The following is a 13,089-nucleotide window of genomic DNA, read 5'->3' as shown; positions in this document are numbered from 1 at the left end:
ATCGAATGCGGTATTAAACAATATAATTTTTAAAAATGAAAATCAGGTTTTATTTTTCATATAATTGAAGTAAATAATAATTTTTATTTAGTTTTAGCATGATCAGCTGGAAGCCTTTCAACAAAAAAAAGAAAGAAGGGAGATGATAAAACCCATGGCCAAATACACTCATCTCTTGGATTACATGCATTAACTCATAATTTTTCAGTTTCAGGCTTGCATCAAAAAGCCAGCAGTACTAACAAAATGTCAATAGGTTCAACAAGTCGCACAATTTCTTGAAAAATGGCTACTTCAAGTAAATCAGTATGGTTAAAAAAGAAAAAAAAAGAAAGAAAGAGAGCGAAAAGAAAAGTTGAGTCGCAGCTTCTCTTCCAGCACCACCTTCATGCATTCGACAAAAAGGCCCTCAAACCTGATATGCGACTCACCAACTCAGCAGCTGAAATTTCTGTACACCACTCAGGCTCCGAAAGTAATTCCAGATTCCGGTCATTCAGCTTTGGCTTCATATGAACAAACAGGTTGGAACTTTGACTATTTTCTACATGTCACAATGGGCAATGTTGGCATAGATATTGTATCCAGAATGTTATAATGTTACACATTGCCATTCATAGACTTACTGTATTCCAACATCTTTTCTCAATATATGCGCTTTAACAAATCAGTTTCATCATACACAGGATCATTTCGAAAACCTAGTCTGGTAAACATCCAGAGGAACATATGCCACTGCCACAGTGCGATTATCAAATAACCGTCCATGCAAACAATGTGCAGCCATACACGAGGCTTCTGTTCTTCCAAATTCTACAAAAACACAGCCTGGCTCAAAAATGTGGCCAAGATCACAACTCTCTTCCTCCTTATGGTCTCCTTTCACAGTAGCATCTAATCCTACTATATCATCATCTAAAGAAGATTCCTTTATATTTCCACCTACTTCCTCCACATTCAACTCTTCTCTATTGGGCAATTTGTCTTCCACACTCGTACCCTTTTGAATATTAACAGCGACCTTGTCATTAGAGCATTCTGATTCATCTTTTGAGGCCTCCTGAGTAAGTTCTTGGGAGTTGAATATGCTCTTGCCATCTAGGTTTTCAATGGACGAATCACTATCAACTGAACCTGCTTGAAATGACTCATCTTCCATAAGATTGCTAGTAGGTTTACCATCCTCCATACCATCGCCTTGCACAATTTTACAGTCCACAGTTTCTTTCCGCATCTCTGTTTCATCATTTACTAACCCAGCAGATTCTATACAATCATCGACTCCACATGCTACCAAGGTGGAGATGGGAGTTGCATCATACTGGACAACATTAACAGATTTGACAGCGCCAAACCTGCAGTACAGAGAAACTAGCGTGTAACCAAACCATGTTTTGAACAACAAAGAAGGTGAAAACCAAATGAATAATGGTCATTTTCTCAAACCTTCCACACTCTAGACGTACATCTTCCAGTATTTCTTCAATTTCAGTATGAGAGAGTGACAGAAGGGCTTCTGGATCGAACTAATTAATATTCCAAAAACAACAAGGATACAAAAGGGTAGTTTAAGAATACGGCAATCAATTTGATAAAACAAAAGGGTTATCGTACACCATGTGAAGAAATAAAACACTAAAAAAATCACAAAATAATTAAATCTAATTCCAAGTGATATATACCATACCACATTTTTAAGCTTCAGAACTTGTGTAGGCTTCTTAAGAAGTGGCACTGCATGCTCAGGAATCCCATAGAATGGTGGGTTTCCACTATTTTCCTAGCATATGTCGTTACCTTTATCAGTGAATCTGTGCTTGTAATAGTTCTACAGTCTATTTAACAAATAATCTATCGAAGAGCATGAATTACCAAGGTTGATGCATTTGGAACAGCTGGAACTGCAGTTATCACTTGCCCTCCTAACTTCATACCATTCAGTCCAGCACAAGCTTTGAATGTAACTGATTGGTCTGCATACTGGGATAAAAAAATAATAATAAGAAATGCTTACACAGTCAAAGTGGGAAGAGATAATTTACAACAAAGGAAAATGAATCATAAATAGCTGGTGGAGACATTGCAATTATGTAAAGCATCAACACGCAGGGGATGCCCCACAAACTGGGGACGATGGGCATGCCACCTCTTAAACTCCATTACCTCTAGAAAAGCATAAGACTCGTTGAGATTGTCGCTGTTTTCAAAATGATAGGCCTTTAAATGTCCAAAAGCGCTTGCAATCTCCATAATCTAGAAAAGTACCCCACAAAAGAAAAGGAATAAGAAGAATCATTTTAAGACCCTGAAGGAATGAAAGTAAAGAGAAATTGGAACGAGTTGTACTAAAGATCACAAACATTTATGTCATCTTACCATTTTAGAAGAAAGGACCTTTGGAATTCCACCAACGAAGATCTGCATCAACAACTCTTTTTTTATATTTAAAAAACAAGATAAATAAAGAAAGAAAAAGAGAAGTGCAATAATCCAATACAATGTACAATACAGACCAAGTCCTTGGGCAAGCAGTATCAACTCAAGAGGAAATATATTGCATTTGATAACCACCCGCCTCCCCCACCCAACAAACCAACCCCCACCAAAAAAAAGTACACAAAGAAAGGGGAAATAATAATAAAGAGGAGCACAAAGATGAGCTGCAAGTGAAATAAGGCCTATATAAGGAATGGAAGTGAAACAGATATGATATCACAGAAAGTGTGATGTTATGACTTATGAGCAACACTCTCAAAGCCTTGGGCTATAACATCCACTCAATCAAAGAATACAAATGGATGTATGTCAGGCTCAAGCTCAAACATACTCAGAATTCATATTAGAATCCACAAAATATAGATTTATTTAAATAAACTGATGATAAATCCATGTCAACAAGAAATAGAAGGAAAAAAATATAATATTAAATTAAATAACAAAGAACAAGAAGAAAGATGATGATGCATACCTTGTGTGGTGAATCCTTCACAATACTGCTTATTGAATTGCCCGCAGTCATTGACTTTTCTGGTTCACCAGTCTGCATGAAAATAGCAACTGTCTGAAAACCTGCTCATGAATAATAACCACAAATACACCTCAGAAAAAGCAAAGCGGCATATAAATGCAAGGAAGGAAGTACTAGCTGAATTAAAGAAATGGCTTCTGTTTATAATTGAGACAAACTTCAACATAGTATCATCACCCAAAAGAATTTAGAAGTTAAACAAAAAACAGTATATCTAAGGGGGGAAAAATAGTGAAGCCTTTAATTTCACAAGGCTGGTTCCATAATGAAAGAGAACAATCCCTGATAATTTGAAATGATGCCATAGAAGGGACCAGATAATTAATCTCACAGGAACAAAGCCATAAGATAAAGAATCTACCCACATATTAGTATGTGTACAGCAAAAGTAAAAACCCAAAGTCATCATCTTCAAATTCTAGAAAGGATAGATAATGCCAAAAGATAATATAGTAAAAGATTAACTATGAGGTGACTATTAAAATAATAGGTCTGTTGACAAACACCGACTTCCGGTACAAATAAGTCAAATACCAAGTACACGTAGGGAACAAATATTGCATTAGGAAAGAATTTTTGCAGCATTTAGAACATAATATGACAATAACAATAACAATAATAATAATAATAATAATAATAATAATAATACTTGTTAAGAAAACATTATGTGACAATTAGAGCAATGTTGTCACATCTCCACAAATGCTCACACTCAAGCAAGCATATGAAGCACTACCTAACCTAGGAACTCCAGGAAGTCTTCTCAGAAAACTGATATCCATAAAGCATGCATATGCACTCCATTTCCTAGGGACTCAATATCGCTGGAAAAGGATCAGGAATTGAATTGACCATAAAACTTTTGGACGGTTTCCATCCATTCATTTCAGAGCCAAAATGGTTTGGAAAATAATGTTAGCATTATATTCATTTAGAACAATTATCACCTTCTTAAGTAACAAATGAAAATAACATGTCATGCTAGTGGAACCACAAACCTCATACTGCTCCCCTTACAAATCATATGGTCCCCCTTCAGTAGAAAATGCCAAAACAGCAAATACTCAAATGCAAGAGTGAAGATATACATGTAATGCATGCAAAAGGAAATTTTAAGTCAAAATAAAATAATGAAGGATTAGAAAGGTGCAATCAAATGACAATAATGTTATCAGACCCGGCTTGGAAGGGTTGACTTGGTAAACTGGGCTAGGTTTTGAATGGGATAAGGAATTGACCTGGAATAAACTAAGTGACCTTGCTGAGATTTTCATTAATTCGTGTGACCTAGTGAACCAAATATTGACCTGAATGACCCAGTTCACCCTATCCGTAATTTATAAATTGAATTTTTTTTATTAAAAAATCAACATGGATTTGAATTTCTAGGTACAAAAATTAATATGTTTGTCCAACCCACAATGAGGTGCTATTACGTTTTAACCTTTTTATTTATAATTATAAAATAATGTTTATTATATTCTTATTTTTAATAAATAATTAATAATAAACATTAAGCTAGTTATTCATTTATAAAAACATTTTTTTATTTCATTTATTAATTATAAATATTAATAACAAAAAAAATTAAATAATATTTGAAAGAAGAATATTTTTATATAAATTTTTTTTAAAAAAAATTAAGAATTACGTATATGTTAAGTGTAATATTTGATTACTATTTAAACTTTTTTTCGAACATTTGTTGAACCACTAACTCATCGACCCAGTCGCTTAACCAGATAAAGATCCTGGCCAGATCTGAAACACTGCATGACAATATTATAAGGAGATTATCACCAAAATAATTGTGTCAAGCAAAATTTGGAACATAAAATCAAGCAAAGCCTTGGCAAATTTAGATGATATATAACTCAATAGACCACAAAATATCCTAAAGCAATCCATCTCAACACATTTTGGAAGTTAAGTATCAAATGAGGAAAATAGTGCACTATATTTTATCAGAAAAAATTACTGTTTGAGCAGCCTAGAACGGTGGCCCAAAAATCAATGCCAGAACAGGAAGCTCCATGCACATGAAGCTTGTCAATACACCTGGACATCTTCTTATTTAGGAGACAGCTTCACCACCGTCCAGTATGTGAATTACGACACACCCAATATAAACACCCTATTTAAGAGATTCCAACGTGACAGTCAGAATATAGACTCATATAACTAGACAAACAGAATATTCCATCAGCAATATAAATTTAGTGGAGCTACAGCAACATTTCCTAGTGTTGAAGTTGAAAACAAATCTGAATTTTATCTAGAATTCAAACAAAATTAAGTAACCCTAGGAAAGCCAACAGTGAAATCATGTGAAGTCTAACAATTACAAGAACCGTTTCTATATCTTTAGGATTACCTAAGGCATACACCCAGATTTGTATCTCAGATTTAATACACTTCTGCAAGGTGGTCCTTGAACAATAATTTTATGCAAGCAAGTACTAGAAGAATACAAAGGTCACAATTTAATTTATACTTTTGATCACCTAAGCTAATCTCAAGTATTATATTAGTGCTGGGATGGAATATAAAAGAAAACTCAATGTTAACATGGCAAGTGGGTTTTATTATAAATCACTGCGTTTTGTGGGATAATTGCACATGCATCTCTTTACAATTGACCGGTTAATTTGCTGGAAATTATTTGGGATTCCTTTTTAAGTTTCTTAACTGGATGAACAAGCAGCTACATCAGCAACATCTTGGGAATTGGGACTTCAGCACATAGGATTAAATAGCTCCATCTCAATACCAAACAGTAGCTAATGAGACCAGAAGGTAGGAAAGTTCACTATCATTATTCTTTAAAAACTTGATCACCAAAAGGAAAAGTCTCATAAACCACATTAATGAAGTGCACAAGTTCTAGGTGAAAATCTAGACTGATGCCACTGAACGACAAACTGAAACACTATACACGATAGGTGTATATGAAAGTATGCTATATTTCCTCTGAAACATTTTTATTCAAATTTTGCCAATGTAATCATGTTTCCTAAAAACTTTTATTTATAGTCTAACAATTAAGCTCACATCATAAAACTAAAACAACCTTGATCATATCAAAAGTACTGAATTCCAAATCACTGCTGCTGCTATATATCTATACATATGTAAAGGAGCAATTTATCTATGAGTAACAAGAAGTGTCAAAACCTACATTTCCCATGCTCACATGATAATAGCATTAATAAGGGTACTAATATACACAGAGAATTGCACAAATGTGTACATATGTATGAAATAAATATCGCCCATGCACAAGGAGTTGCACTAAATTGACTCTGATTGGCAGTACAATTTCTCACAGAACAAGAAGTTTTGCTAGCCAAAACGACCATAATTTATCTAGGCTCCATCAGATAAACCAAAAGTAATAAAGTTACATTTAAAGGGATCCTGCAGCTATACAGGGGACTGATACAGATTTATGTGACGAGTGCACATCATCCAAATGACAAACAAAAAATATATTATTGACAGCTTTAATCCATACTAAAAATCCAGCATTATTAAGTGCCTTTAGAATGAAAAATTACATAAAAAAACACATCCACAACACACAAAATAACAGTGAAGAGCGGTGCAATTATAGAAATTGTAAAGATCAGTACACGGAAAATTAAATAAATAAATGTAGGATAGTCATTCTTACTGCCACTTCAACAAAGTCTTTTGGGCGTCGGATTTTTAATATGGAACCAAAGAATGAAAAGCCATCAAAAGCAAGAGCTGCTGAAGCATCCTCAGGTGTAAGAAATTCGACAAGGGCTTGGCCCTTTTCTTTGTGTATCTGCAGTTACAACACATTAACTTGTAAGACATGCAAAAACCTCTAAATTGCAACCATACACTAAACAAGCAATAGGAACAAGCACATTGACTGAAGAAGTTAGAAACTTACGATGCAGCTAATACATGGCAGGGATCCCCGGATATGGTTGGCACCTGAAGCAATCAAAAAATTGTTAAGACATTCCATTACAGCTTTCTCTGAGGCTGAGTCTGGTAAATTCTCCACATAAAGCCTCCGCATAGGACGGGTAGCTTGTGTTAGTTGAACAGAGTCAATGGAGTCATTCTTATTGGTTGGCAAAATATTGAACGAAACCAGTGAAAGAGGCTTGATTGGAGTTGAAGCAACATGAACTACACTGACTGCTTCATGCACGTTTGAGGATGCACTTTGGTTTGACAGTTGAAAACTAGAAGGAACTGACACAGAAAGCATGTCTGCTCCTGGTGCAAGGTCCCATTTAGCAACTTTCTTCTCTGGTGAGCGTTTAACTGGGGGTGATTTTTTACTTGGGGAAGGAGTCTTTGCAGCAGCCTCAGTTCTTCTCTTCCTTGGTGAATAGCCACCAAGCCCACTTGCTGAGCTACCATGTCTCTTATAATGGGCACTAGAAGTAGAACCACTGTTCGTAATTTTGCTCTTGTCAACATCAGATCTCCCTTTAAGTGATGAGGATGGCTCCCCATGTTCCCTACCATAATAAGATGCATGTTTTGGTGACCTTGGCAATGGCGACATAGACCTCCTTTTTTTGTTCACATGCTCTCGACTCCTTGATCGTCTTCTTTTCAGCTTTAATTCCTCAAAATTAGATTTAGGTAGTTCCTTTCTTTCCTTTCTGTCTGAAGCTTCTGAATCATGCCCTCTTCCTGGATCGTGTTTTCTTGTGGAATGCCTATCTCTATTTTTCTGGTCAACTCCATTTCGGTATTTTCTCTTGTTTTCCCTCTCAAATCTTCCTCTACTATCATCCACATGTCTATCTCTTTTAATTACTTCCCTTGAATATTTATTTAAAGCTTCATTTTCAGCATTACTGCTTCTGCGCTCATCTTTTTTTCTCCTGTCATAATTTTTTTCATCATTCTTGCCTTTAGCTTTCTGATCTCTGTCTATTTTGGCCCTCGATTTGGTTTCTGAATCCTGAATTTCTCTATCTTTGCTTTTAGCTAAATAGCCATCCTTCATGTAAGTATTTTCTTCTTTCCTTTTGGAACTTGCCTTTGCATCAACTTCTGAAGAAAGCCTTTGGGCAACAGGGAAAAAATCTTTACTTCGTGAATCAACCCTATCAGATCCATAATGATGAGAAACTTTTTCAGTACTTCCATCTCCTTTTGTATCTTCTACAACTCCCCCCTTTCCGTTTTCAAACAGTTGCTTTTTGTTTTTCCTTTTTGACATAATCTCGTCAAAGCTTAAAGGCCTTGTCCGTGCAGCAGTTCCTTCATGGTAGCGATCTTGGGGGATCTCACTAATTTTTCCATACTTCTCTTTATGACGAGCAGATCTGCTCATCTTTCCTAATTCAAACTTAGTCCAGTAACCAGTTCTGCTGCCCTAATGAACTATGGAAAAGATTCAGACCACTATTCTAGTCTGATAGCACAACATACAAAGTTGCCAATCGAATGCTGGTTGTTTCTCAAAGCAACTCTTTGAAAATACTATTTCACCTAGAGAATGAAAAATGAACCTGCAACAAGCAAATGTTAGCCAATGTAGCTATGCTCTATCTGTTTAAACAAGTGGAAGCCCCTCAACAAGCAAAGCAGGCAGAAAACACAATCACGTGCCTGAAGACCAGAGGGAATTTTAAAATAAAATACAAAGATTTATAAGCTTCAGTATAAACATGGCATTGACAATGTTAATTAAGACGCTAACAGTGAGTATTAACTTGCCAAACTAGCATTCAACTGCAGCTTCCATAAATTCCATCAAAACAAGACATGAATAGTACAAGAAACCCACAAACAACAGCACAATAAAAGCCCCCACGAATTCCAAATAAATTAGGGTTAAAGGGAGTTTATTAGTTGGCCAAAATTTGGGGATAAAAAAAAAAAGAAGGGACAAATACCACAGGTAAGCTTCATGATAAGCACGAGAACAAGATAACGACACTCCATCTCTTGGTATTAATTGAAGAAATTCCAGAATCATTCATCCACAATCAAAAGCTCAATAGTAATACAGAAATTCAGCAGCATTTCCAAAGCACAAAGAAAAGAGAGTAAGCTAAAGATATGGTGTACCTCGGAAAGCAGCTGGCGGAGTGAAAATTGGGGAAATCGGAAATCTGGGGCTGGGGTGGCAGCGAGAGGCGGCTTTTAAGACTATCTTCACTGTTGCTGTCCGTCTAATGGGCAATCGCAACCGAAAATTAGAAACCTAAATGAAGCAGACGGCCCATCGATAAATTTTATCCGCAATCGCTGGACGAAGCCCGCTCCCCGTGTTACCAAATTTCATAGACATAATCCACCATTTATTCCTTTGTGTAAAACAAAAAATTTCAATACAATTTAAATTTCTTATTTATTTTTTTAATTAAAATAAAAAATTCTATTTTTTTCTTAAAATTATGCTAATAATTTATTAAGTTTTTTCTTATAAAATAAATTATTACAAACAGAAAAAGTTAATTTTAAGCTGATTTAATTAAGAAAATAAATTTCCTCAAAAATTTATTTTAACTTTTGATTAATTAATACTACATTTATCAACTACTAAACCCCTACTTAGACTGGTGTAATTGAATTCATTAACATTAAATTTCCAGAAACTTCTAAAATTTTACTTGTTTGATTTATCATTTTTTAAGAAGAGACTCTCACTTTTTATATTGTAATTAATTTTTTTAAATTAATTAAATTATTTAAAAAAAAAATTCACATTTCAAAAAATAAAATATTTAAATCAAACAATATATAAAATATAATTAATAACGATTAATATTATCGAAAAAATTATTTATATTATTTTTTTAACATGAAATAGGTTATTAAACTTTTTTTTTTAATGGGTAAATTATAGAAATATTAACATGAATGGAGACAAAGAGGACAATAAAAAAAAATTAATTACTCTTTTTTAGAAGGAATTATGAATATAATAATGTTATTTCTATTAAAGTAATTTGGGAAAAAAAAGGTAAAAAAATATATAAGAAAACAAATAATACTTGATGATCGCTGGATTTCTTCACCCCGGTTTAAAAGGCCAGGCCCATGAAAACAGTCCATGATCCGAAGGCTTCAAAATTCCCTTCGAGAGCCAGGTTCAGCCCGCTCAGTCATAGGGCCGGACTCCGCCTAGACTCCTCAATCAAACCGGCCCAAACCTCTCGGCCCAGTAATCAGGCCCTCACCAGGCCCAACTTCAGCCCTACCATTCAACCTAGCCCGGAAAGGGGAAAATGACCAAGATGCCCCGCTGGTAGGTCCTTCCGCATGCGTATCAGAGGAGAATCATACGTATCAGAGGAGAATTAATGGCCGTTACGCATGGAGCAGGCGCCTGACACATCCGTACATACGGAGCTAGGCGACAGAAGACAGCTAGCATTGTGGCAGAGAGACAGATATATATATCACGGTAGAAGCCACGCAGAGGGGGGATCTCTTCTTCTTCCTTTTCCTTCCTGGACACCATTTTTATTCTTACTGTAACCCTTACCTAAATATACTACTCTGAGCCATAAAATCTGACTTGAGCGTCGGAGGGCCTCTGCCGGGGCACACCCGGTAGGCCCCTGACCATTCTTTCTTATTTACAGGTCCTTTCACCAGGAAGAACATGGAGAGATCCATCAGAGAGCCCAGCAAGAAGGGACCCAGAAGAAAACCAGATCTATCATGGACCAGGAAGAGGAAAATATTTATCAAATGGCGCCGTCTGTGGGAAACGAAGGAGATCTTTTCATCACCGGAGTTTTCACTTTCAAAACCCACTGAGATCCACAATGGCAAACCACCAAGAAAATAACCTTAACGTCATTCCAAATAATCTGAGCTCTGCCCAAGATGGGCAGCGGTTCTTATTTTCCAGTCCTACAACTCCAAACAACCAACCACCCATTCCTTTTAACCCCTCGCCGAGCTTGGCCGGGAATGTGCCCTCCACGAAAGAGATTTTACTATCTCAAAAGTTTTCAGATCCACCCATTGAGATCCACATAAGTCTGGTGAATATTTTCTATAAAAGAAAAGAGGGTGAGTAGTATATGTATTTGTCGAAATCCTGAGGTCTGCTGTAAAAAAAAAAAAAAAAAAAAAAAAAAAGGAGTCCGTAAGAGAGAAGAAGAAGGTGAGAGAAAGAGAAGAGGAGTCCGTAAGAAAAAAAGGAGGTCGGATCCATGTTCGAAACTAGATTCGTGGTCGAGGTTGGAGTCGCATTTCAGGACAGATGGAAAGCATCGGGGCGACAGGGAGACAATACAAAAAAGAAAGCTTACACGAAAAAGAAAGCTGGAGATTTACAGTAACCCAGCTGAAAGGAAATACCCAGCTGGTGTAAGAATATCTTAACAGTCTCTTAATCTTCATTTTCCTACCCTCGTTGTTTATTTTAACATTTATTGAATATTATTACTACTAACTTTTTCTTTGAGATCTGACGAGATGAAACTTCAGATCGAAGTGCTTGCCTGTAAGTATAAATTTTAATTTTTTCTGTAAAAAGAAGAAAGAATGCATAATATATTTGTTGAAATTGTGAGGTCGGCCGTATATATATATTGTAAGGGTTAGATGGGCAGGTTGGCTGTAAGGTTCCAAGCTAAAAAAAAAACAAAAAATAAATAAATAAATAAATAAATAAAAATAATATATATATATATATGTAGAAATAGCAGGAGTGGAAAGAGCTCGAGCTGCCAAAGACGCGCCGACCTGAGGAGGAAGCTGTTGGTCTGGTCAAGACCCGACAAATGAGGTCGGGGTGATGTGGAAATAGACCAGATAGACAGACATGATGGTGCTAAAGGCGCGCCGACCTGATGAAGAAGTCGCTGGTCTGGTCAAGCTCCAACAAGTGAGGTCGTCGCGATACCGAATTGGACCAGATATGAAGGCATGATGGAGCTGACACCACGTCTGCAAGGGAAGAAACCACAGCCTTCAAGAATTAAAGCAGACACCACCACCAGATAATCAACTTTTGAGTGGGAAGGCTCCAGCAGACCACGCTCAACAGGTCGGAGGAAAAGCTCAGGCAAGTCGGAAAAGCGAAATGGGAAAGAACGACTTCAACAAACCAACAAGAGATTCCCAATAAACATCGCGAACCCGACTGGGCATCGAACCACATGGATAAATCAGCTCATGCTTAATAGTTGACGGACCCAAGCTTGAGAGTGAAATCGTGAAGTCAGATAGATGTAAGCTTGGGGTCAAAGCTATGTTGGAGGATGATCCCGCATTCCTGGTCGGATGGCCAGACTGCCCTCATGATTTGAATCAGCAAGTTAGTTGGTCGGAATAGCAAGACAGAAAGGAGTTCAGCAAATCCGACGACCACAGCGTTAGATTACTCCTTAAGGTCGGATCCGTGCTCGAGCTTAGATCTGTGATCGAGGTCGGATCCGTGTTTGAAGCGTTACCTTTCTTCCTGGGTTTTGGCTTCTGGAATCAGTGTTCTGCAGAGAAATATTTCTGGGTTTGGTTCTTTTCCATTCAATGCGCTTTTGCTTGTTTAGGGAGATCCTGTACATGCTGAGAAGATAAGCCGCGCTTGTTTCACTGGGCTAATATTCGAGCAGGGATTGCTAGAGGAACTCAAACTTAAAGAAGATGAGTTGCAAGCCAGATGGCAAAAGCAGCTGCAGGAGATGGAGAAAACCAATGAATCTCCTTCTCAACAAGAAAGCACTAGGAAATCCACTCCCTAAAACTTCATAGAAGTGACCCCTTGCCTGGAACCCGCAATGTGTTGTGGAAGTAACCTCGAATCCGTAATCTAGTTGCACGACCTGGATGCCAGCGGTGATTTGAAAGACTTTAATATGTCACTGTGAGTTTCTCTGCCACAGAGCTTGGAAATAGGGAATCTCAAGTAAAATTTCAATTTTCAATTAATGTGTGGACCTTTCATGTCTTTTCCTAGAGAAATTTGAGACCTGTAGTCTTTTCATGATTTTATTCATTAAAGTATGGGAATATATTCAAAAAAAAAAAAAAAAAAAAAAAAAGAGAGAAAGGAGATTCACGAGGAAAAATCAAGCAGGTGGGATAAATTAGACAGC

The 13,089-nt window shown here is 36.6% G+C and overlaps 1 protein-coding gene across 1 annotated transcript; it reads right to left on the bottom strand.

The window, feature by feature from the left end:
- Nucleotides 1-143: 143 nt before the first annotated feature.
- LOC110610591 (splicing factor U2af large subunit A) lies at nucleotides 144-9,336 on the bottom strand. The gene is made up of 10 exons (XM_021750577.2): nucleotides 9,101-9,336; nucleotides 6,951-8,538; nucleotides 6,702-6,839; nucleotides 2,969-3,040; nucleotides 2,377-2,418; nucleotides 2,164-2,253; nucleotides 1,873-1,980; nucleotides 1,688-1,780; nucleotides 1,447-1,526; nucleotides 144-1,355 (listed from the first exon to the last, which is right to left on the bottom strand). Exons 2-10 carry the CDS (start codon nucleotides 8,358-8,360, stop codon nucleotides 689-691), a joined length of 2,700 nt encoding a protein of 899 aa, XP_021606269.1. The 5' UTR covers nucleotides 8,361-8,538; nucleotides 9,101-9,336; the 3' UTR covers nucleotides 144-688.
- Nucleotides 9,337-13,089: the final 3,753 nt, after the last annotated feature.

This window comes from Manihot esculenta, chromosome 3 (genome assembly GCF_001659605.2).
Source record: "Manihot esculenta cultivar AM560-2 chromosome 3, M.esculenta_v8, whole genome shotgun sequence".
In the NCBI taxonomy this organism is placed as follows: domain Eukaryota; kingdom Viridiplantae; phylum Streptophyta; class Magnoliopsida; order Malpighiales; family Euphorbiaceae; genus Manihot; species Manihot esculenta.
This window is presented reverse-complemented; position numbering and strand designations above follow the sequence as displayed.